Consider the following 14,056-nt stretch of genomic DNA (forward strand, 5'->3'; position numbering starts at 1 on the left):
TATTAATTCCCCCAGGAGCTGCTGTAACAAATGACCACAAACTGTTGCATCAATATTCCAAACAAATAACCACAATGGCACATTTTGAATCCGTTCACTCAGTCCTATGTCATTACTTCTCACTCTGCTGGATCTTGAGTCAGTCGTCTGATTTCCTGAGGTACATATGCTTCCAGACTGAGAGTCCCAGTAGTCCTGGCTTTGCTCACTGGCACAGTCTGAGCATTGAGTCAGTGCTGCCTTCTTGCAAACCTGCTCTGAAAGTCTCTTTGAGGCAACAGTGGTTCAGAGCACGTCCTACGGTTTTTCCCCTGAAGCTCCAAGATTGTGACCTCTGGTGAAGACACAAATTCTGAGTGGTCACTTTTGGTAGATCTTCGGAGAAGCCTTAGGAGGAAGCAGAGACCTGTTTGAGAACAGGACTGAATGGTTGTGGTTCATAACGGAATATAACATCGTGGAAGACAGTAAAAGGCTCTTTGGGGGGCATGGTCCTTATTTCATGAGGGTTTGGTCAATGTTTCCTTTGAGGGATTCAGCCCCAAGTGCACTGTCACACCTAACACCTATATCTCTTTTGTGACAAGGCTGCTATTAGCCTGCAAGAGGCAGCTCTTCTTGCACATCCGTGGAGCCAGAAGACAATTTCATTAAAGACATGTGAGTGCAGGGCTATAGATAATCCAGATCCCTTATCCTGGTATACAGGCTGTGGAGGTGCTGAGTCTTCCTTTTCATGCAGTGCCCTTGTGGGTGGAGTGAGTGGGGAGAAACCAGGAAACCTTGAGTGATATCCACTTAAAAGAGATTGTTACAAAGGAGAAGTGACTAGTTTTATTTGGCACCAAGAGAGAAGGCTCCAGAATCCCTAACCCCCAACATGATGGTATTTGGGGGTAACGTTAGTGGGTTTCCATGAGTTCATGAATCTGGGGTCCTCTCGATGGGATTAGTGCCCTTGAAGAAGAGATAGCAGAGAGTTGCTTCCTCGCTCCATCATGTATGGACATGGTGAGACAGTGCCATTCGCAAATCAGGAAGTGAGCCTTCCCCAGGGAAACAAGTTGGCTGGCACATTGGGCTTGGGTTGCCCAGACTCCAGAACTGTGAGAGATTAATTCCTGTTGTTCCTGCTCCCAGGCTGTGGAATTATGGCTGTCCACGCTGACTAAGACAGCATCTATGATGTGTAGATGAGCCTCAGGATGGTAATCTATGAGACTAGCATTGAGTGTTGAATTATTACTACTAACTAATACCTATTGATCACTATGGTTTGAGTACCACGTCATGTGTACAAATTTATCTGGTTTCACAATGACCGTCTGAAGTAAGTATTCCATTTTAAAGATTAGGGGAGTGAGTTGCAGAGAGGTTAACTGACCCAAATGTGGCAGGCTGAATGGTGGCCCCCGAAAGATGGCCACACTCTAATCCCCAGAGCCTGTGAATGTTACCTTATTCCATAAGCATCTTTGCAGGTGTGATTAAGTTAATGACTTTGAGATGGGGAGATTATTCCGGATTATCTGGGTGGGCCCCAGAGGTAATCAGAAAGGTCCTTCTAAGGAGAGGCATGTAGGCAATGTGATAAAGGCAGCAGAGATTGGTGTGATGTGGCCACAAGCCCAGGTCAGCTGGCAGCTTCTAGAAGATATAAGAGGCAAGGGATGGATTCTCTCCTGGAGCCTCCAGAAAGAACCAGCTCTGCAGGACCTTGATTTTACCTCCATAAGACTAATTCCATGCTCTTGTTCTCCATAACTGTAGAAGATGAAGTGTATATTGTTTTCAGCTACTAATGTTTTCGGAGTTTGTTATGGAGGCAATAGGAAACGGATCCACCAAGGTTACAAAGACGATATGTAGAAGAAACAGGACAATGGGGGAACGATTCTTTTAAACTACTGTTATTATTTCTGCACTATTTTAATAAGTTGAGCTTTGAGATTATCTAGATCTGAGCATCAGAAAACACCATAAGCCCCACAAGAAGACTCCTATAGAATTCAAAGAATGTCTCTTAATGACCCCACACCTTTTGAAAATTCATTATATCCACATTTCTGTGTGTGTGTGAAATGGAAAGAATCAAAGGAAAACAAAAAAAAAGGAAGCTGTGGCTTTGTCCACATGTATCTCTCTGCTTCTATGTGGAAGGAGCAAGATCCTGGGTGGAAAGTTGTGTTTCCAGGGTTGCAGGAGGAGACAAGCGGTGGAGAGGCCTGTGGCTCACAGCATAGGTGCAAGTGGAAGGAAGCCCTCAATGTTCAGGAGCATGGCTAAGTGAACAATTCAGATATGGGGCTACACTGCTTCTATCCAGAATCTTCTAGAAGGAGATCACTCCTAACTTAGGGCTCAGGATGGGACTGATGGGGGCCACATGCTCCTTTTTGACCAATGATCACAAGGCTGTTACCATTTGAGACCCGCATCTGATTTCTTGTGGCATCCATGGATTCTGTGTCAACTAGTCTCCTGTTCCCTCTAGGGAACTTAACAGTGTACCTGAGCATAATACCTGGAGAAGCAATTAGCTGACCATGGAAACATCCAAGGACAAGTTTCACTCAAGGAATATGTAGCTTGAAATGAAACTAGGAAATGGTAGAGATATTTTGAGCAGGAAATATGATTCTAGCTTTCCTCTAGACTTTTATGTATGCAGCCTCACAAGACCAAGTTCATGGGTATGTGACCTGTGCCGTTGCACAGGGCCTTGTACTTAGAAGGGTTTACTGTTCTGTTGATGTCATCTTGAAATTCTTAATTTTTTTTGTTTGTTTTTGACAAAGGGCCTGGCATATTCCTTTTGTGCCAGACTTTGCAAATTACATAGCTGGTCCCGGTCTGTGTCTTTATTGCAAGTTGGAAAACAGTTACCTGGGGCCCTCCAAGTCATTAGCACCAATAACTGGTCTAATGATATGGACCAATAATATAGTATTAATACAATAATTTCCAAATCTAGCTGCTTCCCTCCATGGGTTGCCTCCCCATTGGCCACTACTTCCTGCCACATTTAGTTCTCTTAGTACCCACCTTCAAGTGTGAGCATCAAGTAATCCCATGTCTCAATGTAGTGAACAAAAATATATAATCAAAAACATTATAATTTTATGATGATGCAACAGACAACTGGAACAGCTGGTCAACCATGAGAGGTTTGACCATCTGCCTATCATCTCAAAGTTTCCAGAGCAGGTTGGAGTGGATGCACTGGCTAAATCTGGGAAAATCTACCTGTGCCTGGGTCTGGGGTAGAGGAACGTAGGAAGGTTGTAGGGGAAAGTTTGATCTCCTCCCTGGGTGCATCTTTTCTTGTCAGGTCATGTATATTTTGGGGCTTGAAAGAACCATATGAAGAAAACCAGAGAAGGTGTACGGTCATTGGAAGACTTTTTCCAGGCCACATCTTCCTTTTTTTCTCTTGGCTCCCAATGGTTTAGACTCTTGGCTTTGTACCTGAAGGCTGGTAAATTCTTAATGAGTAACTTGAGACCTTCATGAAAGACTATCATGAACACCCATATGATACAATCACTGGGAAGTATCTCAGGCTCTAAATTTGGACACATCTAACTATCTTCTTCCTAAAATCACCCCAGAGTCTCCCACGCCATGCAGGGAAGATGATCCAACACCATGCCTGGCTCTGTGTGCATGATTTGTGTCATGTAATAAGGGCCTTTGGGATCCACCAGTATAACCCCAAACAACCAACATAGGTTTGGAAAATTTGGTGTGAGAGCAGGCACATGGAGAAAAAGCTTACACCTTGGTAAAACTAAAGCACTCCTCCAATTATAGGGCAATATTTCTGTCTCTTTAAAGTCAAATAGTTCCTTCACTAGCTCCACCCAATCTGAGCTTCCTGCTTCAGAGGTTTAAAGGGTGCAAACACTTTTTCCTCCCAGTGAAAGCAAAAGCAGCAGCTCAAACAGATTCTTTGGAGAACAATGGGGAACTTATTAGCTCCTTCAAAAGAAGGTGAGCCTGGCCTGGGAGCAATGGAGGCGTGAGGGGCAGCAGGACATAGGGGTGTGCATGGGTGTGGGTTCTGGTCCTAGAAGGGGCTGGGTACTGTGCCAACAGCCCAGCAATGAGGATGCTACCACAGGGGTCTTGGTAGAAGGCAGGGTGGGACTGAGGAGATTGAGTGGCCCATGTCCACACCTCTCCTATTTATCAGGACAAACTTGCTGAACAGCATATCTTCCATCAGTTGCTGTCATGACAGAGTGAGTGCTGCCTGACACCCCATTCATTTCCCTTAGTGGGAAACTAGTGTCCTCAAGGCAGGTCTTTAGAGCTGGAAGGCAATTTAGAGACAAGTCTGGCCCAATCCCTCTCTTACCTGAAAGAAAATCTGAATCCCAGACGGTGTGCATGTGGTATTATCAAATTCCCCGGGATACCCAGGTCACAAATGGCACAGGAAGTCTAGAATTCAGCTGGCGGTGTCCTTTCCCACATTTAAGGAGAGAAATGGTGTGATCGACAGTGTAACAGAGGAGGTAAGGAAGGGGTGCCTTGGGGATAGAATGAGCTATTCTATAGAAAACAAATGTGTGTGAAGCCCTTTGGTTGCCTTCCCTAATTCCAGGGTTGCTACTAGTTCACGTTTCTGGAGAGAGAGTGAAATACCTCCCCTGGCCTCCCATGATCTATTTCTGATCCAATGTAAACAGAAATGTAGAATCAAGGACCTGAGAAGGAACCAGGAAGAGGCCAGAGCTTGCAAGGGTTATGCATGAGCATAGGGGTCAGACATACTTTATATTGGATCCCTCCTCTGCCCAAAGCCCATTAGCGCAGTGACCTTGGGCAACTTTCTCAGCATTTCTGAGCCACATCTATTTCCTCATTTAAAAAACTAGAGTGGGGGCGCCTATCTGACTCTGTGGGAAGAGCATGGGACTCTTGATATCAGGGTTGTGAGATCGAGCCCCACGCTGGGTGTAGAGATAAATTAACTAAATAATTAATACACTTCAAACATTAGAATACTAAAAATTACTAAATTACTAGAATACTAAAAATTTTATCATTTTATCAGTAAATATTTACATATGTATGTCTGGGAGATAAGGTCATTAAAATATACCATGATCAGACTTCAGAAAGCAACTAGAATTTTTAAACAATTACCAGGTGTATTCCAATCCCCAGATTGTCTCATAGATTTTAAAATTGAAATCAGGGGTGCCTGGGTGGCTCAGTCGGTTGTGTGTCTGACTTCGGCTCAGGTCATGATCTCACAGCTCGTGAGTTCGAGCCCCGCGTCGGTCTCTGTGCTGACAGCTCAGAGCCTGGAGCCTGCTTCTGCTTCTGGGTCTCCCTCTCTCTCTGCCCCTAACCCACTCGCATTCTGTCTCTGTCTCTCTTAAAAATAAATAAACATTAAAAAAAATTTTTTTTAAAAATAAAATTGAAATCAGCTCCAAATATGGTTTATAAATTGCAATTATTTTAAGTTTAATTTGATAAATAAGTTTTCACCTTTCTGTTTCTTTTTGTAAAATGTGTCTTTTAAAGAAACGGTTGATCTTTATCCAAGAGAATTGGACAGTGTACATTTTGCTCGTTAAATCCTCAAGATGTCATATGACATGTTCTTCTAGTTTCAGTGTTTGTATAAATTTAAATTTAAGGAGAGGCTTGATCAGATTAAGGCTTGCCTGGTTATTTGGGTGGCAATATTTCATAGGTGCAGTTGTAAACGTCCATGAGAAGGCACCTTATATATTCTTCTGTCTCTTTCTGTAATGTAGCAGACAGTAATGATAGCCTAGACTAACTTTGTTTCATTAACGGTCGCAAATTATAATATTATAATTCTATCATTCTTTCTTCATTGATTGGATGGCATAATCCTTTAAAAATAAAGTTCCCCTGAATCATACTTTCATTTCCATAAGGTGTAGTTAATAAGACAAAAGGAATGCTTGATTCTTTTTTGTCCATGTTCAGACTGATGACATCATTTCCTAGCATACCCCAAAGAGAACACTTCACTTCTTTTGCGATGTTGGTATTGTTATGAATTCATGAACTTCAACATATTTGATGAATTTTAATCCATTGAAATTATTATTCTCATTGGTACTCAAATTACCCCATCTCTGTCTGTCCAGTCAGCCTCTTCAAGTTGGCTCTGTAGTCCTTTCGGTAAGATCCAAACATTTTTTTTGAAAGTGATCTCTGCACACAATGTGGGGCTAGAACTCATGAACGTGGGATCAAGAGATGCATGCTGTATTGACAGAGCTAGCCAGGCGTCCCACGGTCTGAGTAGTTTCTGGTAGAATCCTCGCTTTCTAGTATGAGTAGATAGTCTAGGATCCAAGTGTACATTTCATGGCCCACATCTGGAATCGGTACCTTCTCCTAAGAGTCCTAAAGTTTTTGGTGGGAAATGGCATTTGAAGGGCACAGTATGGGTGCTAAGGGTGTTCATTGCCACTGGGTTTGTCCTTGGGCTTCAAAACTACACATGTGCACAAAAACCTAAGTATAGGACAGGATTCCTGAAAGCAATTTAAGATTTTCTTGACGTTTTTTCCCCCTATTTGGCCTTACACTATATCCCATTAGGACATTAGCCAATGAAGCAACTGCATTTTCAAGTTTCTTGGACCAATTCTTTGTGTGGTTTGTCTATTACACCAATTACTATGTATTTAATTTGCTTTTGATTTTTACTAGTTATCTTAAAATATAGTTTTTGTTTATAATTATGAAGCTATTTACAGATGTTCCTCACTTTCCACAAGCAGAACGTTCCTATGAAATCTTTTATGAAACAAAATGACATAAAGGATAGAAGCCATTACTATCAAAGTACATGGAAAAAGGGTGCGCATTCCCAGATCTCCCCCAAATAACCTCCCTTATGTGTTTCTGATACTTTTAGACACAACTTGTTAACAGATGCACAAATTCAATTGAGAGAAAGCCCACATACTCATCTGGCTCACAGCTCTGGTGGCTGGATGGTGAACCCCTGTGTGAGGTTCCCGGGGAAGGTGATTGGCAGCTGGCGTGGACAACGGCCCACTCGGCCTCTCTATTAGCTCAACTGGCTGTAAAACAAATGCGGAACGCTGTATTCGTGTTCAGCTTTTTTTTGTACAAATGAAAAATCCTCTTTGAATTTATGTCAGCCAGCAACAGCAGGTACACATGTAGGTCTTTCATAAAGGAAAAGAGCTGTAATTCGAACTCTCAAAAAGAAGGAAGTACATGCTTTCAAGACAAATCTATGAAATCGAAGTATATTCAAAACAGTTTCCAGCTTCTACCTTGTCCCCCGCCTTATTCCTCCCATCCCTCTGTCAGTAACTTCTTTGGTGACGGTTCAGATGATCTGCCATTGCTTTTTCATGTGCATGAAATATATGTTGCACTTTGTACCTACAGTTCATGTTCCTCCCCACTAGAGAAATGACAGTAAAGTAAATATTATTTTCTTCACTTTGCCTTTTTTTTTTTTTTTTTTTTTTTTTGCTTAGTGAAATATCCTGGAGATCTCTCCATCCTGGCATAGAGAGGTATTTCTTATTCCTTTCTACAGTTGGATAGTACATCACTGTGTGTATATACCTTAGTTTATTCAACCAGACTCCTACTGGTGGGTATTTGGTGGATTTTTTGTCTTTAATTATTACAAATAGTGACACAGAGAATAAACATATGCCAATGTTTTCCTGTGTTTTTGTCAGTGTAGCTCTGGGACATGAGGAAGGGGAATTTCTTCCTCTACCCTTCAATGTCTTCCAGCTGCACTAAGAATTACATTCACTTGAGGCAGATTAACAAGAGAAAAAAAAAGCAGTGTGCACAAATGCTCAGTAATGAAACTAAGACCAAGAGAATTGACCAAGGCAGGAAGTTTTTATACTTTTTAGGCAAAGAGACGATGGATCTGTGAGGGATTGACAAAACAAGGAAAACTTAACTTTGGGAGCATCTGTTAGGGAGGAATTCTAAGGGGACTTTAGGCTGGGGTAGTAAATTAGTAGAAAGTAGTGGGCTGTTTATACAGTCTTCTTGGCTCTAAATCTCCCATCCCTGGTCATAAGGGTGTCTCTTTACCTCCTGGGACAGGAAGGGCACCTTTTACACGGGAGATTTGTTTCCTGCTTGCAGGGGGACAGAAGAGGGTCTTAGTAATCTTCCCATACAGGCTGTATCTTAAGTTACTTTTATTTAAAATAGTCAGTATGCCGGGGCCCCTGGGTGTCTCAGTTGGTTGAGCGTCCGTCTTCGCTCAGGTCATGATCTCACAGTTTGTGGGTTCCAGACCCGTGTCAGGCTCTGTGCTAACTGATTTTTGGAGCCTGGGGCCTGCTTCAGATTCAGTATCTTCTTCTCTCTCTGCCCCTCCCCCGCTCACGCTTTGTCTCACTCTGTTTCTCCAAAATAAATAAATGTAAAATTAAAAAAAAAAAAAAAGAAATAGTCTGTATGCCAACATTGCACGTTTGGAGGTGATATGCCCTTTACCACTACAGGCATAAATCCTAAAATTGGGACTCACAATCCAAGAATAAATGTATATGTAATTTGTATGATATTGCTAATTTCTCCTCTGTAGGTTTTAGACTGTTTTTCAATTTCATTAGCCATGGAGAAGAGAACCTGTATCCTCTCAACCTTTACTGACTGATTATAGCAGCAAATTTTTGGATTTTTGCCAAATCCGTAAGTGGAGAAATAGTATCTCAGTGTAATTTTAATTTACTATATTTAGTTATTTTCTTTTCCTATGTTGAATTTATTTTTCTCTACTTTAAGGGAGTGTTCATATATTTTTATAGTTGAGGAGCATTGGCATTTCTTTTTTTTCTTTGAACTGTCTATTCCTATGTCTTGCTCCATTTTCTATCGAGCTATTGGAATTTGCCTCTCTGCTTTTAGGTATTCTTTGTGTAAGGGGAGAATTAACCCTCTTTGATATAATCTGACATTCGTATTTTAATTGTCTGTGATGTTCGTTGTCTCCCCTTGTCTTTTAGGTCTTTATGTAGTCAGATGTATGAATCCTTTTCCTTACAATCTTTCAAATCTTAGAAAGAGTTGCCCCGCCCCTAGGTTACAAAGGATTTGTCTGAGTTTCTTCTAGTATTTATGTGGATTGATTTTTAGTGTTTATATTTCTAATGTATTTGGCAAGTGAATGGCGTGAAGACGTGGGTGCAGTTTTGTCTTTTTCTGTGTGGTTTTGTAGTTATCCCAATGCTGGTTATTAGTCCATCTTTCTCCCCATTGCTGTGAGATGCTGCTTTACTGAAGATAAATGTAACGTAATACATTTAACTGGATACTCATGAATATAGTAGACCAATTAGGACTATTTCTGAATTGTCTGTTTTTGTTTTCTGTTCTGTCTCTGTTCACACACATGTCATACTGCCTTAATTATAGGGGTAAAATATTTTACTATCTGGTAGAGATGGCCCTCCCTCATCGTTCTTCTCTTTTTTGACTCTACAGGCTAATTTTCTTTCTTCATTCATCCAAATGAACTTAATAGTCAACTATTTTAGCTGCAGAGAAAAAATGGTGACAAATTTGTTAAAATTTATATTTCTATAAAATCACATTAAAGAAGTATCTGTTAAAACAGCATTGAATTTGGGGAAATGTCTGTTCTGCATCAAAGTATTTTTCTTCTTAACTCTACTAAAGGGGATGTATTGTAACAATCCATTTTCTCATATTGAACCACCCTAGTATTTCTGAAAGAAATCACACTTAATTATGGGGTATTACTTTTTAGTGTCTGACAATTTATTTGGGATTTTTGCATTTGTATTCGCAAATGAGACATGTCTGTAGCTTTATTTATTGGTGAAATCTTTGTTAGCCTTTGGGATCAATATCATACTTGTGGCATAGAAAGAACAGGAAAGATTTCCTTTTGTTTTAAGTCATCAGGAATAGTTTAAGAAAGGTTAAGTGAGATCCCCATGAAACCATCTGGATCTGGTACTCTTTTGTAGGGGAACTCTTTAACTACTTTGTTGTTTCTTCCATGGTGAGTGAATTGTTTCATCTTTTTGTCTTTATGGGACCAACATGGATAGTACACTACTGCAGGTTTTCATGGAGAAACACAAAGGAGATAAGAGGAATGTGATGGTTTCCACTTACCTTAATTGACTCTTTTTCTTCTCCTTCCCTTTTTTGACATGGCAGACCCTCAGGACAACAGTCTGAGGATTGTTTTGGTGGGGAAAACTGGAAGTGGGAAGAGTGCAACGGCAAACACCATCCTGGGGAGTAGAGTCTTTGAGTCTAAAGTTGCTCCCAGTGCTGTCACTCCCAAGTGTCAAAAAGCATCCAAGGAATGGAAGGGGAGAAAACTTCTTGTTGTTGACACCCCAGGGCTCTTTGACACCAAGGAGACCCTGAATACCACGTGCAGGGAAATCAGCCGGTGTGTCCTCTACTCCTGCCCTGGGCCCCACGCCATCGTCTTGGTCATCCCTCTGGGCCGCTACACAGATGAAGAGCAGAAGACCGTGGCATTGATCAAGTATGTCTTTGGGAAGCCAGCCTTGAGGCACATGATCATGTTGTTCACTGGCAAAGATAACTTGGAGGGGCAGAGTCTGAGTGACTTCTTAGCAGATGCAGATGTGAAGCTAAAAAACATCATCAGAGAGTGTGGGAACCGCTGCTGTGCCTTCAACAACAGAGCCTCAGAGGCCAAGAAGGAAGCTCAAGTGCAGGAGCTGGTGGAGCTGATAGAGGAGATGGTGAAGAGAAACAGAGGGGCTTACTTTACTGATGCCATTTACGAGGACACAGAGAAGAGGCTGAGGCAACGGGAAGAAGACCTGAAGAAGATCTACACCGATCAATTAAATAATGAAATTCAACTAGTAGAAAAGGAATATGCTGATAAATCACAGGAAGAACGGGAGGAAAAAATAAAATGGCTAAAGAGGATTTATGATGAACAATTAAAAAACATCAGGGAAGAAGCTGAGAAGGGCATATTTGAACATGTTTTAGATGTGATTATGAGGGTGCTTTCAAAAATATGGCATATGTTTTGGTAGTAAAGAACATTTCATTTTTTCTTTTGAATTTATGATGATTTGCGATAGTGGTAGATTGTAGTTTCCATAGATAGCTGTGACAGTAGCTTCTACTTATTCCTCCTATAACCTGACCCTGTTACTCCTACCACTGACTTGCGGGGCCTGTGTCCTCTACCTTGGAACTGGGCAGATCTGGGACCATTTCAATTAATAGCAGATGGTTGAAGCAACACCTTGTGACTCTAAGGTTACATGTGGGCAATGCTTCCTTGCCCTGTTGGGGTTCTTGCCCTTGGAACTTGACTGTCATGTTGTGAGAAAGCCCAGGCTGTCTCTTGAGAAGCCCCCATGCAGAGGGCCTGAAGTCACTGGCCCACTTCCCAGCTCACCTTTCATTTGTGACTCACACCAACTTGCCCGCCACGCAAATGAGGCAACACAGAAGCGTGCCCTCTGGCTGCCCCGCCATCTCAGGCGAAGTTGCAGAAAGCAAAGATGATCCATTCCCACTGAGTCCTGCCCAAATGGCAGCTTTATGAGAACAAATAAATGATGGTTTTTGTTTTTAACCACTGAGCTTCAGAATGGTTTGTTATGCAGCGAGAACTAACCAGAACGAAGCGTCTTTCCAGCTCTCAGTCCCCACCGCCTCCCCTTGCCACCTGTCCCTCTTCACACAAAGTTGGCATAATCAGGCAATGGCATATAGAGTTCAAAGACTCAGGAAAATTCAAATCAGAAATCCTGCACATGTTAAGCATCTGAACCACTGGTCACATGCGTCGTTGCACCGCATGGCCACAAGTACTATGTTAGGGAGGTATCGGGTTTCTCTGGAAAGATTGTTCTGTGGTTCATGGAGATCTGAAAGTCACAGGATTCTCTTACTGTGTTTCTCTCTTTTCTTTTTTTAGGGACCATCCTAACTTAAAATGTCTCCACTTGTATCTGAAAAATCCCATCTGGGCCACATAGTCTTCATTTGCCTCTGCAGAATCACACTTCACCCAGCTCTTTGCCCCCTGAGGCTGATCTAGTTCCACTACATCGGTGGGATCTCTTGCTCTCTGACTTCTGCCTGGCTGGCCAATGGGAAGTCCAAGTCAGAGGCCCTGTGGAAGTAGAAAAGCAAGGCTGGGGTGTCCATTCTCCCACCTCTATCTCTGCAGGGCCATCTCTGACTAACTGCAACCCTACGCCAAAGCTCACAGCTCCTCCCTTGGTGGCCTTTCTACCCAACTCTTCTTCTGCATTCCAGTCTTTCTTCACCCCTTCAGGTGGGACTCAATTTTCTTATCGATACTATCAACGTCACTGTGGTTTCCAAATTCCCTGTGTCCACAGTGTGTAAGAGGCCCCTTCTCTAAACTTTCTCCAAGTACCTAATGAGAGCAAACTATCTTTTTCCCGTGAGAACCTGATTGATAAATCTTATGGTACCCAGTTCTCTTTCAGAGCATCTTTATTGTTGTTGATGGTTTTACATTCCCTCTAGTGCTTGTTTTCTGACACCAGAAAAATCTCTCCTTACCCTTCCATGCTGTGACATTTGCAGTAAGTAGATGAAAGGTTCTGTCTTGCTAAAATAATAGAGAAATTTCAAAGTTAGATTGGTGACTGTCAGTCACTCACAAGGATTGCAGACATCCCAAATCCAAATTATTAGAATTTTTATTTGTCCTTTGTTTTGTCTGTGAACATGACTGAGAGTATTTACCGTATCAGTGACTTTTCAGGAGACAGATTAGAGATTAACTCTGGAAAACTTAAGAATCTAAATACCCGCTCATTCTAAGATTCATCACCAGTACTCAGAACGCAGTAAAAGCAACACGGAAGAAAAATCCTCTCCTGAGAAAACATGTGTCAAAGACAAAGTGAGACCAAAGTACTCTTTGCCATCATGCAGTTCTTATGTTCAAAAGTACTTCCTTGTAAGTGACTCATCTGTGTGATGGTATCTCTAGAGAGGTAAGTATTCATGCTCTCCTGACTTTTTTCATTTCAGAACCGTTTAAAAGATATTTTCTCTCAGAGATATGCAGAAGCATTCTTAATACAATTAACCTGTGTGAGGGCCGTTTTAATGTGCAGCTTATGTGAGCTAATTTCTTTTTTCCCAACCTTAGGTTCTATTTTGGAAGGCAACACATACCCAGAGAAAAATGAGTAAATCAGATAAATCATTATCTCTTCACTTGACAATTGAAATATTGCTCACTCACTTCTTAACATATTTTATGTCCCAGTTTTCCCTGAAGATGGTTCTATTTCAGTGCTGAAGACTGTGGTATTTCCAGCGTTTAATGTGTGCATGATCCCTGTTGTTGAAATATGTGATAGTCATGACTCATGATGGGGCATTTAAACAAGGATTTATAGAAGAAGACCTGAGGAAGGATTTAGGTGTGAAGTCTTCTGTGAAGGATGTGTAGGATGTGTCCATGTGGGTGATGGGTAGGATGATCATGCTTCTGTTCAGAAACAGGAAAGTTCAGGGTGACAGGTAAGATTTTCAGGGGAAGGGTAGAGTCAGGAGCAACAACGTTCAGTTAGGTTTGTGACAAGTTGAATATCAGATGTCAAAGGTAGGGTCCAATATAAATGACCTGCATTAATTTGAAATCTGGGTCCGAAGGTTATGTGAAAGGCTTGGGGTAAATGTGGCAGGATGTTAACATAAATATCTCCAATTTCAGCTGAATCTTTCTAATTGCCAATACCCCACAGTCAAAAGCTATATGCCAGAAGATCCACATAGGATGCCCAAAGGAAGAAGCGGGAACCAGTTTTGTGAGATTTATTCCTTCAACTAATTTGATAGATATTTGAAGGGGTCAAGAGGAAAGGACTTTTTCTTTTTAGGTTTTATTTAAGTAATCTCTACACCCAACATGGGGCTCCACCTCATGACCCTGAGATCAAGTGTCTCATGGTCTTCCAAATGATCCAGCCAGGCATCCCAGGAGGAATGACTTTTAAAAGAGAACGCTTCAATT

General features: G+C 41.7%; 2 protein-coding genes across 2 annotated transcripts in view; one reads left to right on the forward strand and one right to left on the reverse strand.

The window, feature by feature from the left end:
* The window catches only part of LOC122213241, a 41,891-nt gene that overhangs the window by 13,346 nt on the left and 14,489 nt on the right, over positions 1 to 14,056 (reverse strand). The window lies entirely within an intron of this gene.
* On the forward strand, positions 10,200 to 11,626 carry LOC122213000 (GTPase IMAP family member 7-like). Its single transcript, XM_042927063.1, has one exon. It carries the CDS (start codon positions 10,200 to 10,202, stop codon positions 11,073 to 11,075), a length of 876 nt encoding a protein of 291 aa, XP_042782997.1. The 3' UTR covers positions 11,076 to 11,626.

The sequence above is a fragment of the Panthera leo genome, chromosome A2 (assembly GCF_018350215.1).
Source record: "Panthera leo isolate Ple1 chromosome A2, P.leo_Ple1_pat1.1, whole genome shotgun sequence".
Classification (NCBI taxonomy): Eukaryota; Metazoa; Chordata; class Mammalia; order Carnivora; family Felidae; genus Panthera; species Panthera leo.